General features: G+C 38.2%; 1 protein-coding gene across 9 annotated transcripts in view; it reads right to left on the bottom strand.

The window, feature by feature from the left end:
* MTMR1 (myotubularin related protein 1) overlaps positions 1–24168 on the bottom strand; it is a 43920-nt gene that overhangs the window by 8097 nt on the left and 11655 nt on the right. For all 9 annotated transcript variants that reach the window (XM_014265262.3, XM_014265263.3, XM_014265264.3 and 6 more), the window contains 8 exons: positions 23998–24081; positions 23263–23412; positions 22338–22526; positions 21210–21395; positions 18427–18633; positions 17571–17663; positions 12510–12623; positions 10951–11127 (listed from right to left, as the gene is read on the bottom strand). In XM_014265262.3, the coding sequence (XP_014120737.3) occupies positions 10951–11127; positions 12510–12623; positions 17571–17663; positions 18427–18633; positions 21210–21395; positions 22338–22526; positions 23263–23412; positions 23998–24081 (1200 nt within the window). The remainder of the gene's footprint in view (positions 1–10950; positions 11128–12509; positions 12624–17570; positions 17664–18426; positions 18634–21209; positions 21396–22337; positions 22527–23262; positions 23413–23997; positions 24082–24168) is intronic.

Below are 24168 nucleotides of genomic sequence, written 5' to 3'. Positions count from 1 at the left end.
CATCAGAGCCCTTTCATTTCACCTGAAACATTCATTCATATTGTGGCCAAAGGAAGATTCAAGCCATGCTGGATCTTGCAGCTGGATTTGTTATCTCAGATAAACAGAGAGAACCCTCCCCCTCTTCCAGATTCCACAACAAGGCCAAAAAAGTTTTACTGTAAGTGGCTTTTAATTTATTTTATCCTGTACAAACTCTAATTGTTTATAGCTTTTGGAAAGAGCAAGAGGGGAAAAGAATTTAATTGCACTGATGCAACCATCATGGGGAAATGCAGCTCTGGGATTGCTAGATGAGTAATTTATACCCTGGGCTTCTGGAATGCCAGGGAATTGCATTCTCCCACCACCAGCTCCTGCTGCCCAGCAGTGATTGCTAAGGCTGGGATGCACCCCTGAGCCTGCCACCTGCACGTGGTGCCACGTGAAGGAAACAGCAAAAACCAGAAAGGGTTTAACTTGCTAGCAATACACAACTGAGTCAGAACTTATATTTTTGTGAATTCTCACTTTTTAAAGAACATACATCCAAAATCCATGCATTTGATATTGATATTTTCAAAACCTAACACAGAAAGATACCATTAATTTTTAACTCTTGTTCTAACTTAAAACAATTAAATAGTACCAAAGGTCTTTTTAGGTCTCTAATTTTTTGGCCATTTAGTTTTTTCCTGTTTGTGGCTTAGCCCATGAACAGAAACTTCAGTGTATTGAGAAAGTGCTGCTCCCAGTACCCTGGGAGTCATAAATTCATGCAGCATGTCATCTACACCATTTTTAAAAGCACAACTTTTGGAGTCTTCTGCAGAACAATTGCTGCACAGCACCAGCTCCCAGTGACCCTGGAGCCCTGCCCTCACTGTGAATGAATTCCCTCCCTTGCAGTTGTACCCTCCATCCTCTATAGAAACTTCAGCAAGAGAGGCCACAAATCTACAGCTCTCCTTCACTCATCAAACACAAAGCACACCCTCCAGAAAGCCAATCTCGTTTTTCTCAGGTAGATTACAGAAAGTAGAACACCTACATGCTGTAGTGTAGATGCTGTAATACACACTGTGGAAACTTCAAATTTTAGTAAAGATTGAGATTTTCTGGAATTAGCATACCCTGTATTTATTTTTCCCCCTCAATAAAAGATCACTTTCTCACAGACTCCTACTTTAGATTTCTTTAGGAAGACATTTTCCTGAAACATGTGGGTCCCTAAGAGAATGATTTACCACTGGAACCATCAGTCCCACAATGGCTCCCTGGTCACTGGAGACCTGCACACCCAATTTCTGCACAGCCTAACCACGACTCAGCAAACCAGGGCCGATTTCACACGGGCATCAGCTGCTGGGGTCACTGCAGAGCTCACTCACCCTCAGAAAGCAGCTCCACAGAACTGGCCTTTGGGGAATCTACCACAAATCTTTCCAGGGTACAGCACACAAAAGCTGCTGCAGGAGCTGGCAAAGTGCTCTGGGGAAGGAAAGCGCGGCTGCACTCTCATCCCTCTGCATGCCCAGAGCCTCACTGAGCAGCTCCTGCTCCAGCCCTGACGCAAGAGCTGCTCTCCCCACAGGTCCATCCTGAAGAGCAGAGCTGCCTCTCAATAACTTAGCTAAATAACAATAATGACATTTAAAAAGCCTGTGTATATTCAACTCACACACAAAACTCTTCAACATTAAGATTGCAAAATTACACTCTCAAAGAATTAGGAGGTGTCAGAATGAAGATTACTTCTCCAGCCTCAATTCAGCCTTCCTGTACATCTGTATAAAATCATTGGTCAAATAAATATTAAAATACTAGCTTTCCCCTTGTATTCCTCATTTACTTGGTGCACAGACTGATGCTACTTAATTAATGAGAAGTTATTCAATATTTAGTTTTCTTTGCAGTGTCTGACCTCATCTTTTATTTATTGTTCTGAATTTAAAATGCTAAAGTTTCCTTTTCTGTACTTTCATCTCATGTCAAGAAACAAATTTATTTCTGCAGCACCCTAATGAGGTATGGGACTATTAACACTCTACTTTTACAAACAAGGATCTGAAGCCAGCACCTCCTAATTTAACAGAGAACTTGGGAATTCTGCAGCTGGGGCATGTGGGCATCAAGCAGGACACCCAGTAAATAAGGACAAAAAGAGGGATCACTCTGTTCCAGGTGAGCTCCCTGACAACAGAGGAATCCTGTGAAAAGGCAGGGAGAAATGTCATTTCTCTCAGGGGATGACTCCTTCTCTGCCTGCAGCCATGCCCCCTCCAGACTCTCCCAGACTCTGTTCCATGGGTTGAACAAAAGCCAACACCTCCAGCTCTCAGAGCATTATTCACTCCTATTCCCTGCTAGACACAACTCTCTCACAGACTCTGTATAAAATCCAACTCTCAGTCCTTTGATTTACTCTCAGTTCTTGAGAATTCATTGAGATTATTGCAGCCTCAGACCTCCAAATTGGAGGAATTTCTTCCAGCATATGAGCAGGACAGTTTCTGAAATATAATCTCGCTAAAACCTCATGTTTTCCCTAGAGATTGAGCATTTATAGAAAAACAGCCCCTTGCCCCAACAGAAGTCCTGTAAGTTTCCCAGTATTTTCAGATGGGAAAACATTTTTCTTAGTCACAGTCTCATAAGCAACAGAGCCTTCTTGGATTAAGTTTTACAAAACAATTCAGTCAGACACTCAAACCTGGGGACTCAATGCAAACCAGCAGAGCCCAGCTAAGCTGTGAGCAAGGCAGAGTAGGGTCTCCTAGTAGGGGGAAAAAAGGGGTCACCTTCAAAACATTGGCCATCTTTCAGTAAGGGCATGCTAGATTTAAACACTGCAGGACAGTCCCACATAAATATCATCATGCCATTTCATCTGGCAGTGCAAACACAACAGAAGGGGTTTCTGATATGATGCCTTTCCCAGGAAAAGATTCTTTTTGATTGCCATTAACACAGCATCATGTAGATGCAAACAATAAACAATAAAATTCCAGAAATAGGTTTCACATATTAAACTTCCAATACACACTTCAATTTCATGAAATAACATGCCAAATTCAGTCCAGAAAAATCTCAAGCAGCTCAATTTTCAAGCAGCTGACAATAGCTGATTTTTTAGTAACAAAGGGTTCATGTTCCAATTACATTATCATGGGGTAAGGAAAAGGTGGTATAGGCAGCTAAGTATCACAGAAATTCCTACAAGAAGACCTGAAAATCAGCCTGGCACAAAGATGAAGGAAGAAGGGTAAAAAGATGAAACATCATGAATTAAATTCTGTCATGAAAAACATTAAAATTGAAAAGTCAGTTAATTTCCACACTTCCTGAAGGCTTATTCCCAGGGAGACCTGTTGCTGTCAGTGTATCCTCAAACCATCCTGTACAAATTCTCACAGATAACCATCTCCATTTTTGTCACTTCACCCTGTTCTATTTCATCATGAGATTTCTCTCTCAATTAAACCTTCTTCAGAAGGAAATGGGTCCAACAACCTCCACAATAACACCTGTAATGGCTTGCTGTGAACGAGGCTCTCCTTCACTCTGCCACTGTTTAGGATGAAAGGAAGAGGAAGAGTGACAGATTCTGTAAGGAACAAGAAGTTTGAAGAAGATTGTTTATTACAAGATCTTGTTACCACCTTAACCCTAGCACTGTGTACTTGCACAGCACAAGTAGCATCTCCAAGGCAAGCTTTTATTACTGTCTTGTTAAGAAATCATGTAATTGGTTTGCCTGAGATGAATTTGTTGGGAAGCTGACAGCTTCTACTCTCTCATTCTGCCTCTCAATTAGGAGTGGAAGCTCAAAAGATGACTCTGGACCTATCACCCAGCTGCATTCAACTTATTTTTGCTGCTCTAGTCCACAGATTCTCAGCAGAGTATGCACCCTTTCCTTTGTCACACCAGTGTCCCCACAGTGATGCTGCCAGGCAACACTCAGCTTCTACACCATCATTTCTGTCCATAACCCAGCTACAAGCACAGAACTATTTCTGCTGCATGAGAGGAGCCTACACAGATGAAACTCTACCCAGCATCTACAGCTTGGCTGGGCTGGAAATGTCCTGGGCCCTTGCTCTTCAGGATGTTTTTCATGTGCTATTTAAACTATTATCTCAATAAGGTGAAAAAACAGTACATTTCATTTCTGTGATTTAACACAATAGTCCAGTAAAAATGAAGTAGAAACATAAAGGTGAAAGTACTACATACCTTCTCATGGATTTTGGAGAGTGAACTTCATAAAAAAAAAATCTGCTATTTACTATTTACAAGAAGTAGAAATAGATTTCTCTAGTCACATAAAATTTACTGTGAACAGTTAGAAGCTGATCACCCTGAAACAAAATTGGCACTTGCATCTAATACAGCTAGCAACAGAACCAAAGAGGGACACAAATATGGAGTTTGCCAGCAGCACTAAGTAGTGGAGAAAAGGGCCTGGATCCTTGAGAAGTGTGACCCTCACTGAAGGCATTAACCCAAAAGCTGGCCCAGGAAAAGCTGCAGAAGAATCTGTCTACAATGCTTCAAAAAGACTTTTCAGTGTTGGGGCTTTTTTGTTTTCTTCCCCCTCCCCCCTATTTTTTGTTTTGTGGGTTTTTTTTAGTTTTTTTAAATTGTTACTGTAATAGTGACTCAGGAAGTCAGACTACATGCTGCTCCCCTACCTCTCCCACCACTTACCCAAATCCTGAGCCCCAAGTTCTTTTTGCTGTCCTGAGCAATACCCTCAGCATTAAATGTAAGTTTTACAAACTTCTCCCTGTGGTCCACTATTCTGGCATCTTTCTGTTTGGCTTCAAGCTCTAACCAAATTTGGTACCATCACATTCAAACTCCTAGTTTTATTCCATTACCTCTATTTCACTAAATTATCTTTAAAAAACTAACTTTTTTTTTTTGTAAACAGAAAGTAAAAAGAATATTCAACTCATCAGGAAGATTTTATTTAGGGAAGCTCACATTTTTTCCTGTTTCTTCCATTTCAACATTTATCTAAGTGTTTAGTTCAACTTCTCTCCACCAGGGCACAATTCAACATAGGACCTGATTCCCTCCTCATACAACCTTCACCTGTAGCTGCCTTCAACTTCTGCAATTCTTCCCTGTTACTTGCTTCTTCTCCCTTTGCCTTCCTATTTCATTCAAAAGCAGGTACTTTTCCTCCACCTTAACAGCAGGGTACCTACTGCCTACACTGAGCAGAAAAATATTTACAACACTGCTAAAAACATTCTTTATTACTAAAATACCATTGATAGAAAACTATTTTTTAAACTGAATTATCCATGTATATCAAAAGCAGAACCTGGTGCAGTGTAATGCTGAGCACATGCCACTCCACAGTTATGATGAATTATTCCTGCTGGGGAAGGATTTAAAGAAAAATAAAGTGTTTATTTTTAAACTATACCCACTAGAGAAACTATAGTTATGCTACACCATATACATACTACATCCCACATAGACAGCTTCATTTCCTCAGAAATTCAAGCCTTCCTCTTTGCAGAATTACTATAGTTCACTTTCAGTATTGATTTTCAGGTTTTCATTCCAAAGGAATCTTTCAGGATCCTGAAGTGCTTTTGGATAGCAAAATTTGTCAACACAAGGATGGATAAAAGAGAAATTATAGTAGTTACTCACTTATAATACCACCAAGTCTTAATTGGATGGATATCTAGTGTGTATTACTCCACTAGCTCAAGGACAGCCATTCACATGAAAATTGTTCAACAGTGAATGCATTTTGCCTTGTTCAGTGAGCACACTTTATCTATTTTAGCAACAGGGAAGAAAAGCTGCAGAAGAAAATGGTTATTTTAAATTCATTGCTCAGCTTAAGACTGTCAGTTTTCCAAAAACCTACTCTGTGCTTTGGAAAGACAACAATATCTTTCTTTCACTGGAGCTTTTTGTTCCTCTCTGTGAAGAACTGGAACTCTGACAGCCTAGAGAACAGGACACCTGTAGCAAAAGGCAATCTCAGATGATGAAGACAGCAATTTTCAGTAATAGTCAATACTTCCACACTTCTTACTCCCGAGAAATCAAGCAAAAAGCCCTGGCCTCCTGGAAAAACAAGGGCAAAAATTATGAATTTTGGATAGCAAAACTCATAACTTCCCCACAGCTATCAGGTGGGAACTGGAACAACTGATGGATTTCCATACTCAGGAAACTGTTCATGCTACCAGCTGATGCCATTGCTTGTTAAAACCTACAGCCCACTTAGATTTAGACATCTGAGACATGAGTGAGAGAAATGGACTGTTTGCCCTTCAGAATGTGTTAGAAACTCCCAAAATGAAGATTATTTGCACAGTACCAGCTTCTCCCATTCTGTGCACGTTCTGATGCCCACTATAGGATACCAATTTATTTTTCTTAGGTAACTACAGTTTCTTTCAGCATCCAGCATAAGCAGTTAGTCTCTATTTTATTCTATACTGATTGGATACTGAGACTTTTATCTGCAGATGAAAACTATCTGCAGTAAACTAGAGTCTGGAAATCTTTACTTGACACTGAACTAGAGAGAAACTACCAAGTACTGGCCAAAACCTGCCTCATCTCAAAGAAACTCTGTTTATAGCCGGGATGAAATCTGCTTTGCTAAGGTCACAATTCCTTCTCCTGACATCTCCTGCCTCACTCTTTCATCCAAAATCAGGGACTCAGGACCAGCAGTGCCAAGCAGTTCCAGAGCTGTGTGACAGCTCTGTCCTGGTGGTAAATCAAATGTGTGAACTCTCAAAAATATCCCAGTGGCAACTTGCTGGGAGGGGAACACACCAGCAGTGTGAATGAAGCAGGGATAAATCCATGAACACTCCATGTGCCAGCAGTAAGTTACATGCAGTAAGTTACACATTATCCCATTACATGCAGGATAAAGCATTTCAGTAATTATGTTTTCCAGTTTATTGTCAGCAATTTTCCCAGTGACACTCAGGATCTTATTTGTTGTTTTCACTATACAATATTCTGTGTTTATTGACACTGAAGCACAGCTGACATCTGATTGCTCAACTGTTCAACACATCAAATCCTTTGGCAATAGCATCAAATAAAAGCAGCAATTGTAAGCTATTTATATACTTTACAGCCATTTCTGTACATACTGAACAAAAAGCTTTACTTATTCCTACCTTTCCCTCTCACATCTTTAAGAGCTGCTAACCAGCCAACAGAATTTCCTGACTCTTGCACAGAAGTTTTGAGATTGCTTTTAGCAGATGATCCCACCACAGAAGCTGAACTGAATTTCTAGGTGATAGATGGTGCTAGCCTTTTACTCTGGATGACAGTCCACACACATGAAGAAAAGAATGAATTTGAAAAATTACAAGGATTTCTGTAGCTTCAACATGAGCACTGTGGCCAGATATACAGAACAGAGCTTGAAGAAAAATTACCAAGCACAGAAAAATAAAAAAAAAAAACAACATAAAACTAAAACTAAACTAAGCCCTGTCCTCCAAGCGTTAAAACATAATTTCCAAGAAAGCATAAAAAGAACTAAACATATCCTAATGGACTGGGCAAAGTTTGGTGACTAAAATGCATTATTTTGGCTGGAAAGGACTGGAACTTTCACTCATGCTCTGTATCTATGAATGATGGGGTGTGTGAGTTCAAAACTACTGCCCCTGCAGAGATCATGTGCATGGCTGTGTCCTCCCCACCTTCCAGAGATGCCCAAGCAGATACCTAATGACATCTGGCAGCCAAAACTCCTCAAATCAGTGTCAAGAAGAGGATGAAATGACTACACAGAAAAGGGAAAAATATGTATCAACTGAAAAGATTCAAAAGTATCATATTATCTGATGTATTCCAGACTAGCAGGGTCACCTCTAAGGCCATACCCACAGCTCCCACACCTCTCTGTGACAGAATGGAAGGGCTTCTCTTCCACATGTCACATACAAATACACATTTCTCCAACTCAAAGAAAAGGCAAATCTGAAAAAGGTCTTCTCAGTCAATGAATTATAATAAGACAGAACTTAGATCTATCTAATTTTCTTGGGACAAGAAGCCAATAATGATAACACCTCCAAACTCAAACCAAAGAACATTTTACTTTATTTTACTCATTATTTCACTTAAGAATTAGAATGACCTTGCTGAAGCACAATTTAGCAACAAGAGATGTCCACATTTAACCTAGGATTTTCCACAGTGTTCAGTTCTCAGACTCTTGAGCTCTGACCCCTATGGAAAGGCTGTGTGTCCTTAAGTGCACATGATCTACTGCAATACAAAATAAACAGGGCTCTTGATGCAAATAATCATGATCAAAACCACCATGTCAGGCTTCTACAAAGCTCAGACAGAACTGAAGTTATATCATTCTAGGCAATCTTTATAGAACATAAGAATAATGCTAAATTCTGTACGTCCTAGGGCAATGAAGAATATGCTCAGACTGTACCTCACTGGTAAAGGCTGAGACACAGATATTTGAAGACAGAGTACAATAATACAAAAACAAATAAATCAGTATATCAAGTTAGCATTCAGTAATTTTCAAATAAAAAAAATTATAGGTCATATATGCTCATTCCAATAGAAAAGGCAATGAAGTGCAATGAAACTTCTCTCAGTCCATTTGAAAATCAAGCTCACTAATCAAGTGGAAATGAGAAAACCTAAAATATTGCATCCAACCAAAACCTGCCCTTCTGCTCCTGTGAGATTTCTCAAAACAGTTATCAAAGATGCATTCTGATTATATTCAAAGTGCTATTATTCATCTTCCCTTAAATTCACCTATTGGGCTTTTTTTCCTTTTTGGTGAGCACCCCAAAACCAATAAACATGGTTTGGTTTTTAAAGATGTTTTTTCAGCTGATAAAACACTACAAGGTTGCCTTGAAGTAATCATCAGACAACTTATTCATGTTCAATGTTTAATTTTCTCTTATATTCAGTTGAAAACCAAGATAACACATTAAAAGGTATTCAACAAAATCACCTTTTACCAGTAGGCAGGGATGCCCATTCTTTTAATAAATCCACTGATTAAGAAATTTTTTCACTGAAGATAAGTGAAGACCTGCTGGGTGTCACAGGGGTCACAGCCTTTTTTTCTGTCACTGAATGCATCTGAATGTTACTGAATTGGTTAACAGGGTGTGACACCAGACAATGCAAACACAGAGAAAAGCAAACTTATTATATTGTGATTAGTATATTCTTATTGCACTTAGTATATTCTATGATTGCAGAAATTGTTTATTCATTTGCTTGTATGAGTTTGTGCTTTCATAATTAGACTGGTGAATGCAATTCTGAAAAAAAAAAAAACAACTTGCAATTTCTGCTGCTAATTTATCCAAGTAGATTTGAAACACTCCCAAATGTTGGTTACAAACATAAATTCAGGCCAGAGACAAGAGGAAAGGGATGATGTATCAAGTCAAAACTTACATGGCAGAATTAAAAAGCTGAAACACTTTTTAAGTACTTGAAGAGAAGCAGGTGCAGGAGAGCTAAGGCAGTTGCCAGCAGCAGCACATTTTGCTCCCTTCAGCTGCTGATGGAGGGACCTGCTCTCACAGTGACTGAGTCCCATGTGCAGAGGGGCTGAGGAGCATCTCCCACAGGAGCAGGCAGAGCACTGCAGTGAGCAGAGCTTTCACTAAGAGATGCCAGCTCTGCTGTTTCCTCATTGTGTCATCTCTTCCCCACCCTCCCTCTTTTGGAGCAGGACTGGCTTTCACGTGGTTCACAAAGCCTGCTTGCTCTCAGGGCCTGGAGATCTTCATCAAATCCGAGCCATAACCAACACTACTGCAGCTAGTGCAAACACCTCCCAAATGGAGTTCAGCAAACAGGCTGAAGGAAAGATGGCATTTTGCTAAAAAGCAGCTGACAATTTCACTTGAAAATTATATAACCCAAAACATATCATCTTTCAAAGTTTTAACAAGTAAGAGAAACAAAGCAGCTCAGAGGAAACACCTCAGTGAGAAAAGCAAACAATCCAGACTTTTCCAGGACCTTAAAGGGTATTTCTCAGAAACCTGGACTTCCACCAGTGTAGTGGCCTTGAAACTTACCATGGAAAACCATCTTTTACAACAGCTTCTGACTTGTGGATGTGTAATAAATCTGAAACTCACATCTCATTCTAACTGCTAGAAGATGAAAGCACCTTTTGAGCAATCACTTAATACAGGTAATTCATCATAATATGCTTGGAGGTACCTTGGAATGTTACCTTAATAAAGAGATGGTGTAGCACACAGATATATTATGGTTGTGACACAATCTGAATGTTCTTTCTTCAGACTTCTAAGCATGAGAACATATGGAGCATTTGTCTGATGAGATTTAGAGATTTATCTCAATAGCAGACATTACTTATAAGAACAAATACTGAATGAATCAAGGAGCATGTATGGGGAGTCTTTAATCTTTAGTATGCCAGCTTAAAACTACAAAAGTCAATTGAAGACAAGCATCCATGGGATGCTTAGTATAGAGAGCCAGCAAAATGAGTTGGTATATCCAGTTCTTTCAGAAACTGCTGCTGTAATTTATGTCAGTGCTGGGGAAAGGTCAAAACATGATTAAAACAAAGGTACACAAAAACTAGGAGAAGGTCAAGGCAATAAAAGTATTAAAAAGTGTTACAAAGTATTATAAAAGTAATCTCCTGACAAAAAAAGACTGTTAATCACTGCAAGCCAATACAGTGATACTGTAACTACCAAGTTTGTGACAGCAGAAAAAGGAAAACATCCTTTTTCCATGTTTGACCACATCCTGCACTATCTTCATTATAAACACCTTTTTCCCTATCAGCTGAAATAAGTGCAACAAATGAGCACTTTTGTATTAAATTCTGCATTTGACACTAGGAAAAATAATAATTTCTCTTATTTCTGTGACCTTCAATAAAATATAAAGATGTGTGAGAGCTCCTACCTGAGGCCTCATCCTGGGGTTCCACCTGATGTAGTAATTCACCCACAGCTCCAAATGGTTCAGGCTGGCAACAGGATACAGGACATGGTTTTCATAGTTTACATAGAAGGGATTTGTGAATTCCTCTAACTGGCTGTTTATATAGGACCACAGAGATACAGTCTTTGTGCTCACCTCCTGATTGAAAAAAGTAAAAAAAAAATAAATTCATGGCATGGATTGCAAAATTTTAAAATATGATGTTAATATCTGCATATCAGTAATTCTGTCAGAATTTTGTCTTATCAACTAGAAAACTACATGCAGGCTGAGAGACTTCCAGTAGCTGTTCACTGAACAGCCTTAAAGCTTTAGCAAAACACGTGAGCATTTATTTTGGTACAAGGCTAACAGAGAAAGGAGATTTAGACATATTATCTTCAGAGACACTAAAGGCTAGCTGAGCAAAAGCAACCTGTACTGGTCAGAATTTACAGCAATATATACAGTACTTAAATACATGCTTACACACTGATAAACTGAATTAAAAAGATTAGCTTTAACAAGAATATCAGTGAAGAGACAGGGAGTTTGGAAGATCCAAAACACTGTCTGTGAAAAGCAATTTTTCAGTCTTCCCACTCATAGCATTTGCTCCTAACAAATAATTGTTATTATGCTTTAAACTGACTCCTTGCACATTTATTTGCACTTCTGAAAGTTGCATTATTCTAAATTTAATCAGCAATAATGATTGGATCAAAGATTGGAAATCTGAACTTACATCAGATTGATCTTCCAAATTTAAACTCCTTTAGTGTTGTAAAGCATGTGTTTCTACTACTGCATTTCTCTATTGAGAATTGCATCTGACTGTTTATTTATGAAAGAAAGCTGTCTGGAAACCCTGCATTTGCTGAGAACATGTTATTCAGCTCCATCTTGTGGTATTTACATGCAACTTTTCCCCTGCAGAAGCAGTAGAGAAAAATTGGAGAAAAAAAAAAAAAGCAGAACTAAATATAACAAGGAGTTGTAACTTGCTCAAAAAAATGAGGCAGTAAAAGCAAAAACCCACAAGTAAGCAAAAGTGCTCTTGGAATAGCAATGAACTTCTATTTTTTCTTCACAAACACATAATATTTCATTGAATCCTAACTTTATTCATTTAGATAATTTTAATTTCTGTAGTCCTCAGCCACAAGTTCCATCCAGTTATGTCCTATAGTAACTCCATCTGTAGGAGTTCCTTCAGAAATAGTAAAAGAAATGCTAATATTATTTGATAATTACTACTATTTAAAATTTTGTGTTTTGGCTGAAAAGACCTGCAAGAGGACTTACTAAAATCCTTAACCCCTCAGACAGATGATAACTAAAGAATTATCACCTAAGTGCCACCTCACTTAATAGCAGGGCATTCAGTATATATTTCTCATACTATGAAATTTATTGTCTGCACTGTTTCTTAAGACTATGTGACAAATGAGTGACAGCTCAGACAATCTTAGGTAGTTTTCTATGCATTTTAATACAAAAAAATCAGAAAACCAAGAATGTGCATTATACTAATTATTTACCTCTTTTAATCTCTCTTTTTCACAGTTGCATAAGAAAGTCCCGAAGAGACAACTATAAAGGTGATCCAGAATGGTGATCAAAAATAGCTCATTGAATTCAAAGGCTGCAGGAAACTGATATTAAAAAAAAGGGTAAAAAGCGTTATTATTAAGCGTTATTTTAAGCAGCTCAGAAAGGAAGAAAACCAGACATAAGAAATAACCAAATAATCCAGGTGAGATTTTTGTCCTATTTAGGGATTATTTGCAGGAAAACTCAGCAATTTCAGTAACTCACACTTCAATAATTCATTTCACCTACGTACTTCTCTACAAATACTTCTCAGAGTTATACTTTACATTCATTATCCAAGTATACCAGAATACAAACATTAGCTGATGTGAAACTGGTGCTATAAAGCAATCCATTTTAAGAAGCTCTAACAGTGTTCTGTTCTACCCCAAGCCCTCTTAAACATATGCTTTAGATCTTTTACTACAGAACAAGAAAACATTCTGGGGAGAAAAAAAAGAAAAAAATAAGATAATGGCATTTAAGAGTTTTATTTCCTATTTCAATATGCAATGAATTGAATAGTAATGACTACTACACATACATTGTGCTTAACATTTAATTAAAACTTTTCTTTTGGCTTCTACTCAAGTAAGTTACTTTTCTCCATTTCACCCTGAGTTTACCATCAGCTATATACAATAAGCCTTGAATCCCTCTTCTTCTGTATGGGAAAGTAAATCCTGTACATCTGAAATGAAAGAACTCTTATTCCCCTGAGCACCATTAGGTACTTTATTCACAAGCACAGGTTACTTGATATATCCTAAGACAAACAGTCAGAAATCTGAAAATGTTTCTCCTAATCTGTAGAGCTCTAAAAATTCATAAAGGAAGAAATTACTGCAAAATGCATGGGCTGCTGCCCATTCAGATGGAAAAAATCTTTCTTCAATCAAATTTTATGGTAAGACTACCTGTGGCAACTGCTTGATGTGCCAAAATAACTTTGCGTCCAGTATGACAAGGATAGCAAATACAGACATGCAATGATAGACATTTAGAAGAATAACAAATTGAGAAGACTTAAGGAAAACTTAGAAGTAGCATTTCTCTCATTACCAATAAAGAGCATGTAATAAGAGAATAATGTCCAGGACAAATGAAATAAACTTTGTGCATTCCCTCTAAAAGAGCACATCTTCACAGAAGTCTAAAAGGCAAAGTTTTAGATCTGCAAGGCAGAATTTCCTGCTACATGGAGAAACCTTAAGTCAGTGTTTCAGATGTGCAGAAAGCACAGTCTTTCTTAAGAGGACTGGTTTCTGTTTGTGCCACTGAAGAACACTGAATACCTTGGCAAGTGCCTCAAGAGCTACTTAAAATGAAGATGACTCCTATAGTTAGGAGGAATAACAGCAATTGGGACTGTGGGTGAACTAGCTGATCCAGAAATTCCTCTTCAGTGTCAGCTGTGATTTATGAAGGGCAAATGTTTATTCATGTTGAAAGTAAAGAGTTGAATAACACACAATGGGTGTGCTTGTATTGAACCCAGAAAGAGCTCAGTTTTAAACAATGTTTCATAAAAAACAAGACTGATCTAAGACAAACATTGTAAAAGCATTCTCTTTCCAAGACTTTTCTAGCTAACATATACCATCTCTCGGCTGAAAATTTTGAGTAGGGAGATTATCAGCACCATGACACAGAAAATGAAGGGGAGTCTTTTCTTCTATGACTCTGCTACAATTGTGCACTGTCCACCAGCACAGTGTGCTCACACTGGGGCTTCTCTTGCAAATCATGGATTGTTTTCAACCTCCTCACCATTTGTTTTCATAAGGCACAGAGGAAACTAAGATTATCAAAATCTCTTTTTCAGTCATGTTCATAAGTTTACTTTTGAACTTCCTTCTCTCGAGGAAGTCATGCCAAAACTTAATTACAAAACAATGATGTTAAAAACACAGCTATTACTTTAAGGAAGCATGAACAGAACTTGACAAGCAGGTGTGCTGAACTAAGTCAGGAGAAAATTCACTGGGTCTCAGATCTCAGCCTGCTGTGTCCAACTCAAAGCAGCAATCAGACACAGAGAGCCAAAATAATTTGCAAAGCATCAAAATGATATTTGGAAAAAACTTTGAAGACAAAGTGTCTCCTAGAGGGACTCTCTTTAACTGAAAGCATTTAATGAGCCCTGTCACATCAGGGTTCTGTGTTGTGACAGGTCCATCCTAATCAGAAGGAGGCCGACATGGCCACTATTCCAATCCAGTGAAGCATATTCAAAGCTCCATACATCAGTGCTTGCTCTCCAACTAGTTTATTAATAAGTGATAGCACTTTATTGAAACCCAGTCTTTGGATACAAGAGTGTACTGTTGGAGCTGATGTATCAAGACTGCAGAGCTTCTATTACTGCTGCTGAAAAATCACTGACCTAAAAATGCCTTTCTCTGTAGTTCCAAGCCTATTAGTGTCTGCCTGAAGATTCAGGTGGAAAAATTCCCCAAATGGAAATTTACTTCTTCTCAAATCCACTAATTATGAGAAAACACATGGGTCATTAAAATCCCCCATTTGTTGCTGTGGGAGTTGTTGGGGGTTTTTGTAAAGTGGCATTTAAAAAAAGAAATTATCTTGTTTAAGTCTGATGGTGAGAGGTGGCATTTGATTCAGACACATGCAAAATACACTTGCTTTTTAATCAATGAACTTGTTCTATACTACAGCAACATTGAAACACTTGGCAGAACAACTGTGCAATGGACAATAATGGTTAACTGAACCCTAGACAGAGGAACAGTGCACTGCTGAATGCAGTGAAAAATGCATCTACAGCAACAGCTGACACCCAGTAACAAACAGGATGAAACTTTGTGCTGACTTTCTGCAGACCTTCCTCCTGTGAGGGTTCAGTGCATGAAAGGTAGGAAGTTAAACTGCAGTGCTACATGCAAATTTTACAGTTCTGTTTCATTTTTAACCAGGCATCAGTATTTCACCAGCTCACATGTGGCCTTTCCAGTTTGACATCTGCTACTCAGTTTCACCAGAATTTACTAACAGAAGAGGGAAATCACTTCACCATGAGGTTTTTTATTAAAATCTGATGTCAATGTACTTCTCTCAAGTTCTCTGTTATTTTATTTGTGTGTCATGAAGACCATAAACCCAAGGGAAAATATAAGGCTGTCAAGGCCTGTATTTCATTGTCTGAAGCTATCTGGAAATTTGTATCTCAGTGGGAAGTTAGAGATTCTCTCAGTTAAGGTGAGTGCTTTAAGAATGTAACTCTTAGACCCCAAAAGAGCTTATTTGCTTGCTTTTAGCCCATGCCCAAACCACAACCCTTACACCCTCCAGTCATTAACACTTACTTAAGCTTTGGAACATTTCACATATGTTTACCATGAATTTTAAAGCACAAAACTATCACTGTTTTATGAGCAAATGATCTACACAATGATAAAACAGAATCCTGTTTTTCAAAGGTCTGTGTCAAGGTAATCACAGTCCTCACATCTATTCTCTGAGTGTTCAAGTCAAATGAAAAATTAAAATAAGTAGGCAAGGACTGTTCAAGAATAACCGTTTCTATTTTTTTTCCTGTACAACATTAATGATTTTTCAATATCACTGCTATTCATGAGTTTCCTAACAATTTCTGGATCCAGGTTTTGAACAGATGTGGTACTGGCAAAATGTTTCATAGATTCCCCCCTGCCCCCATCCCTTTCTCTTTCTTAAACTAGAGGCAACTAAACTGTTTATAGCAAGAAATAGGAGGCAGCAAGGGAGATCACAAAAACAGAAGAGGCTGCTCTCAATTAAGGATCTCCCCAGAGGACTTTTGTTCCTACCAGGTGTTCAGAACTGCTCCTCTTTGCTATTGTTATTAGCTTTCCTCTGAAAGAGGGACAGAATTTTTCCTTTATTTTCTCCAGCCATACTAAACAGCACATTAATGCTGAAATATAGATACACAGAAAGTCTGCAAGACCCCCTGGAGAAGAGCCCAGTATAACAGCAGGAAACTTTCATAAAGCACCAAAGATGACTGTTTTGAATACAAGTTTTGGAAAGTATGATGTAAGTTTTAAGAACCATGCTCAGAACAAGAAGACTAAGTAAAAGATCTGGGAGTGCCAGGATCAAATGGAACCAGACTGTTACCCTCCTCCCTTCAAAACAAATCACAAACTACAGAGACCTCAGTGTAAGAGCTCTCACCATAAAAGCACAGATCATTGTTAGGCTTCAAGGAGGTAAAAAAAGGAAAGAAGAAAAAGGAAAAGATTGAGGGGAAGGTAAAAACCAAAGGAATCAAGCACCAAGAACTTCTAAATCACTTGGAAATAGAGCCTGCAGGTGGACCCATTTCAATAACCCCATTAAAGAATGGCAATATAAAACCACAAAAAAAGCTTAGGTTTTTGCTCATGGAGGCACAAATAAGGAAAACAAAGACTAAATCTATTCAATAACTTAACATTTCAGAACAAAAATGAGAATCTGAATATTTTGGTATCTTAAGAATCACTAATTTCAGAGATCTCCCCTGATCTAGAAGTAAGAGCAGTGATGGAAGTAAGAAAACTTATCAGAGAATAGGCTTGTGTGGTATAAATGCTGTCCTGTATACATAAGGATGAAAATGTTCACATTTGACACATATATAAAAGAACTCTCTACTACCCGCAGGTCACAATCAGCCCAGATTTTTGCTGTTTCTTAAGGACAATCTAAATCCATACAAACATTTACTCCACCAGTGAACATGCAACACAAATAATCTATTTCATCAACAACTCTTATTTATATAAACAGTAAACCCTTTGTAAGCCTGTTTTAAATAGAAAAAAAATTGCTGGTTTCAAGACAGGATCTCTACTCTAGCTCCCTGTACCTCACTTTCAACAGAAATTTCTCTCTGCAGCCACAGAGCAACCAACTTCAGGTAAATGTGCTACTACTCTGTACAGGAATGTGTTCTCCTACACAAATTATGTTTCCAAGATAAAGACTGATGCCTCACAGAAATGCACTCTTCAGCATCTTACCTGCCTTGTCATCTGCCAAACACAGTCAATGAACTGCAGGAAGATGGGAGACCTGTCAGCATCGGCGTGATCGTCATCTCCGTGTCCCACTCGCTGCAAGTCAGAGCACACTGATTTCAGCCTGCCTGCAGTGCCTTCCCAGCTCTGCACAGCTCAGGAACTCTTACATATGTTCCAGGAGTGAACAAGACAAGCAAGTCTTCCATAACATTGACCTGCATTTTTCAACTACTAAAAATGCCTCCCAATATTAAATTAGGGACGTGCCTTCAGTGTTGAGCAGAGCTGGAAAGCTCTACCAGTTGCCTCTCCATCTTCTACTGCACAGCCACTGATTTCTACCAGTGGCTGAAACTGGTAGGAATTTGTTAAGACTGAACTGAAAAAATGGTTATTTCATATCCACCTGTCATAACTACATGCCATTTCTACTAAATAATCCTAAGAGTCAGAGCCCACAGAATGTCATAACAATTTATTCTGATTCCCCACTAACCCATGTGTTAAATAAACACTTCCACCTTAAATCAGAGTAATAACTCCAGCCATTTTACACTTTAGAAACCTTAATTGTTTTCCTTGGTTCTCCATAACATAAGTTATAATCCCTCATTCTCATAAAAAAACCACATGACTTTTTTTCACTATTACACTCAACCACTTCATTTTTTTTTTACTTTATATTATACATCACATAGAGGTTTCTGGTTAAAAATGAATGGGTCACAGTTCTCTGACACACTCAGATCATTAAAAAGACACCAGAGACAATAACTAAAATGCAGCAGTGAAAAAACTGCTATTCAAAGTAAAAGCCCTGAAGGTGACAAACTGCACACTACATTTTCCAGCTTACCATTGCAAATCGATGTCCAAAACTTATCCACTCTTTCTCTACAAGCACTTCAAAGCCCTTGATGGTCCTGTAGTAGCTGTCCAGCATGAGCATGGCCAGAGCAGTGAGCTGTGCCGTCCGGTCCCAGCCATCACTGCAGTGCACCACTACAGACGTTTTACCAGACTCAATTTTATCTGCAATTCTGACTGCTCCAGCAAGAAGCATCTTTAAAAAATGAAGAAACAAGTGTATTAAATACTACCAAAACTCTACCCCAAAAAAATAAGATTTTATACTCTTTAAGTCATGTTTTAAAATTTCAGATTAATTACACAATCATCCTGATGACAATGCTTTGAATTAGAGATTTCCAACCAGTGGTGTGCATGCTTCTAGAGGTACAAACACTGTGTGCACTCTCTTGTTCAGACAGAGAGCTTACCAGTTCTCCATAACTAGGAGCACACAACAAATGAACCTGGGAATCCCTTCTCTAAATTAATTCATATTCTGTATTAGGATGAAAAGACACAAATACTGTAATCTATTCCAAAGGCTGAAGTTTCGAGGTTTTCAAAAGTTCATTTCACATTAATCAATCACTCTTTCTTGCTTCATTTTCAAGTTCAACTGAAACTACTGAGTTTAGAGAAAAGGGCAAAGCATCCAGCTAATCTGTACCAAAACAGAACCCAAACAAACCCAGAAACCCTTGGCTGGTAGCCAGTTCTGATTTGCTGCTGCACAAAGTATACATGATATTCAACAGCCTGGATTTGCTATAATGATAGAACTGAAGGATGCCAGAGGGGAAATACCAAGAAACAACACAGAAGTGTCTATGAGAGAAGAGAGTTTGTGGTATGAACTAGTTAACTGCAAATTATTTCAGTTAGAAAGCTCTATTGCATTAACACCAACACAGTTTGATCTTCAATAAAAGCAGAAAACAAATCTATTTAACATACAGGTATGCAATAGCTTGCTTTAAAGAGAACACAGATGCCTCTGAAGGAAAGCAGCTGGAAACAAACAACAGAACAGGTACAGGAAATGAGAAGAATGGGAATGGGAGACAGAAACCACATTTACTATTAATTCAGCAGATATCTGTGGAGTATGTGAAGCACTTTATTCCACTGCGGACAACAGCCTTTAGAAAACAGCTTCCTCTACAAATTTATTATTCTTTACAGATTTTTCAAAACTTGGTAACCATCACAGTATTTCAGTTAGGGCTCCTAACAAATAACTGGCTTTGGACTGGTTTCCAAAATGAGAATTGAAAAATAGTTAATAGCAGAAGTTCTACCCTCAGACAGAAAATACTCCAGGTATGCAATAAGCACCAAGTGCCTCTTCTCATGTTGTTATTCCTGTCTGCACACACTGAGTTACTGCTGCCTTCACTCCCAGAGCACCTCTGGAGCACTGTGAGTGCCAGGGCTGGAAGGTGAATTTCCAGTGATGCATTGCCTTCAACTGGGACACAGCCACACTGGTCTGGGCCCAGAAAACAGCAGATGTGTTTAGAGTAAAGCTGTGCAGTGTTAGTGCTATAGCAAGCTAAATCAAAAGGCAAAGAACTTTTGGAAGAAATCTCAGAGAGACACTATCAACACTGTTAACACAATAATGGCAGCCTTCAAGGAATCAGCCTGCAGTTTCTGCTGTCAGTACCCTTAAAGTGAAGTAGCATGTAAGGGACAGATCCATGAAGAATGTCACACATGCATCAACTCTTCAAAATAATTTAAAAGACATTTCCAATTGCTATGCTATTGTCACCTGTCTGACAGGGGTATCAAAGTTCACTCCTGACACTGCCTGATCCAAGAACCCCACTATACTGGTCACCAATGAAAGGTGACCACAAACACAAAACAGACAATTGTAAAAGGCCAGGCTGATAAGAAAAGTGTTCCAGATACTCAATGCTGTTAGAATTAGATTCCCAATGCTGTTTCAAATAGTTCAAATTCAAGTGAACAAAAAAATTAAAGTGTTCCCAAAAAATCATTAAATTTGGCTCCTATTTTTGTGTTTGCTCCCTCTACTGGCTCTGCTGCAGTTGTCAGAGACTGCTTAACAGTCAAACTAATGAATGATCCCAAACATGTTTTGCATGAGTGACATTTGAGCCAGCTGCTAATAAAACAAATTACACTCCATCCATATTATTCATAAACAGAGGATTGAATGTGGTAATGAAATAATCTACTCTACAATAATTTCAAAGGTTAGTGAAACTGACTGTAAAACTGAGTGTGGTAGTGATTTATTTTAATATTATGTTAAATAATAGGGCAGATGATAATCTGATAGATCAGTGGTTACAAACAGCTCATGAAAATGTAGGTGCCCATCACAAGAACTGCAACATTGCACTAAAGGAGGGAAGGATGAGAAAGACTGTGGAATTCACAGTCAAGTTGTTTTGGCAGTGGCTCAAATATACTCTGAAGTTCCCAGTGCATTCTTCCAAACAAGAGGGATAATCCTGGACTGCCCACAAACATTCCTTCTCAAGAAAGTAAAACACAGCAGTAAATATGATACTGTATTATTGGGAATTAACTCACCATCTCCCAGTACATAAAACTAGAAATACTGTCTTATTATGGAATGCTTGAAATGCTGCGTTCTAAGCGATTATTTAAAAATTACACTTTTTCACAAGATTATTCTGATTCACAAGATTATTCTTGAGTTTCAGCATGATTTCAGCATGATTTTTGGAAGTGCAAGTTAAAAGCATGGTTTAAAAAAGTAATTGATTTTCCACATCAAAAGCATTTTACCCTTATATATTCCAGCCAGTGTGTGGAGTCCACGTTTGACAGCCACCGAGTCTCATCAATAGTAGGATAAACAATTTCTTTCAGTTTCCTCAGGGATTCTCTCATGACATGGATATTGTGAATCTCCAGAAAGACCAGCTCTGCATTTGGGTAGGCACTTTCACTTTCATATCCCCCACCTTTAGCCTGTCATTCAAAAGGTAAAAACAGACAATGAGAAGAACATGTATAGGACTTCAATATAAGGCAGAGAGAGTTATTTTATTCAAGTTTCAGAATTTTCTGAGAGAAGAGATTATTTTAGTGCTGATAAAAACATATTTTTGGCTTCTGATTTTCTAAAAAATGTGGTGGTTTTTTTAGGTGAAAGAAATTGTAATTGTAACAGGCTATATTTGATAGTACAGCCAATACCTTCACTGCTTTATCAATTAAAGTTCTGGTCTTCTGTGAGCTTTACTGCATAATTTCTCAGCTCTATCTGTGGGTCTGTTCCTCAGCTCAGGCTACAGCCAACGCCTGAGGTCACCATTTGTGCTATCTTTTGGGTCCCCAGGATCAAGGAGGAATTGAAAATCTGACTTCATGTTCTTAGAAGGCTAATTTATTATATTATGTACTTATATTAAAGAATGCTATACTAAAACTATACTAAAGAATAGGGAAAGGATAGAGACAGAAGGTTATAAAAGAATGATAATGAAAACTCCTGACTGCTTCTTCCAGTCCTGACACAGATGGACAGTGATTGGTCATTAAGTCAAAACAATTCACATGAAACCAATCAAACAACCACCTGTTGGATAAAACAATCTCCAACCACATTCCAAAGCAGCAAAATACAGGAGAAGCAATCAGATAATTATTGTTTTGAGTTTTCTCTGGAGCTTCTCAGTTTCTCAGGAGAAGAAGGGATTTTTCAGAAAATATGACAGTAACAATATCTTCATGCTGCCTTTGATTCCTGCCAGCCTTTCTAAAATGGTACAAGCAACTTACCTTCCTGCCCTCTTTAGGCACCCTTTCTTATCTCTTTTCAACATCAGATTCTCCACATTCTGACACCTGGCTCAAGCTCCAGCTTTGTGATAAGGCTGACGAACTAATGCCAGTTATGTACAAACCTACCTTGTTTGTATCTGCAACACTATTCTGCCTGGCATCAAAGATGATAAGTTTATGTGACTGAGCATTGGCATCCATAATTGTCTGCAAATATTTTTCATCTTCCTTGCAACGTTTATCATTTGGGCCAACTGATGGCTGGCTGCATCGTGTGATTGTTGCTTGACTCTCAGGATGGATCCAGGATAACACCTGCAACAGGAGAAAAGTATTTAATTCACTACACTACTATAAAAGCAGCAGGCCAGAGAACAACCAGACAATCACATTGCCTATCTGGCATTATTTCCTGGCAAATCAACAAATGCAAGTTTAAGGACAGGCTGATGCAAAAACATATTGACAGCACACTAGCACTGACTGCTCATCCCAAATCTGAGCCTGAAATACAGAGTGATTCTGAACATCTTAGCTGTTATTTCTAACAGCAACTAAGCCTGTATTATTCTAATTGGAAAATAAAAAGGGCAATGGAGGAATAAAATCTGCTTCCATGTGGAAGAATATGGACCTATATACTACCTTGCCAAGCATGAAAACCAACACAATCTAACATATTTAAAGTGGTTCTAATGCTACCTTGTCTATTCTCAAGCAAAGCACTATGGCTATGACACATTCTACTCCAAATAAGAACACAAGCTAATACACGCCAGAGCATGAGATACCACTGTGGCCTAGAAGTGCTAATCCAAACAAAAAACTCACTACATAGCACAATAATTGTGCAATTATACTCATACTTGAGTTGCTGCCTTCAGTTCTAAACCCATTGAGTCTAATTCTTCTTTCTTTTCCCTGCCCCCCAACTCAGGAAGGAAGCCACCCCACTGTTGTTTAAAAAACAAAGCCTAAAAGAACACTAATAATTTTTTAAAAGCTACAAATTTCTAAAACACTTTTATTCTCTTGTACAAATTTCACTTACAGGAACTCTGCCTTTTGCTCTAAATGCTGCCACTTTGGAGAGGTCATCGTCCTTCACACTGGTTGGCACAACAAGAACAGCAGGGTATGTATCACACAGCTCATAGGTGCTGTTAATTTTGGATATCTTCCAACTCTCATTGGGCAAGCCCTGTGTGGAAACAAAACAATCTTGCATTTTTCAGGTTAGACCTTTACATAACTCAGTTTGGGGCAATGACAAATTTTATGTGCTGCATGCTTTTAAAAAAAGGCATGCCCACTTTTTTTTTTTTTTTTTAAATAAGCTATAAACTTAGGTCTTCATGCTGAATCATAAACCAATGGAAGTCTTTCCTATTAAACTGATAAGGAAAATAACCATATGGACAATGCAGACTTAAAATTACAAATTACAGTTACTCTTCTGTTTAGTGGTGTTTATTCAAATTCAGTTTTTTATAAAGCCCGTGTTTTGTAGAAACAGCACTTGAAAAATGAGGATTTCAAAATCATGTTAAGTTAGACCAATTCACTCAAGCACTCAGCACCTGTATCTCCACCAAATTTAGCAGGTGCTCAACACACTCAAACTCAGGCCACTTGCATTTTATTATCTAAACATGAGATGCAGACAGTCAGTGTAGCAAGAGCTACATAGACTGAAAATTATGCATTTTCTGTAACATTTTTTCTTTGTTTAAATGGCTCTGGGGGAGATGGAGAAAAAAAATACACCAATTACTCTATAACTTACCTGCCTCTTATATTCTGCCATTGGATCATACACTTTCCAGCCATTAACAGCAAACTTTTCTTTATAGCTGAATGCAAAAAGAGGCTAAAAACAACAAAACAAAATCATAAATTACTGCCTGACAGGTTGTAAGCACAGTAACTCCAAAACAGTCAACACTCCAGAATTTCA

Source organism: Zonotrichia albicollis, chromosome 14, assembly GCF_047830755.1.
Source record: "Zonotrichia albicollis isolate bZonAlb1 chromosome 14, bZonAlb1.hap1, whole genome shotgun sequence".
Classification (NCBI taxonomy): Eukaryota; Metazoa; Chordata; class Aves; order Passeriformes; family Passerellidae; genus Zonotrichia; species Zonotrichia albicollis.
Note: the sequence above shows the minus strand (reverse complement) of the source record. Positions and strands in the feature narration are given on the sequence as shown.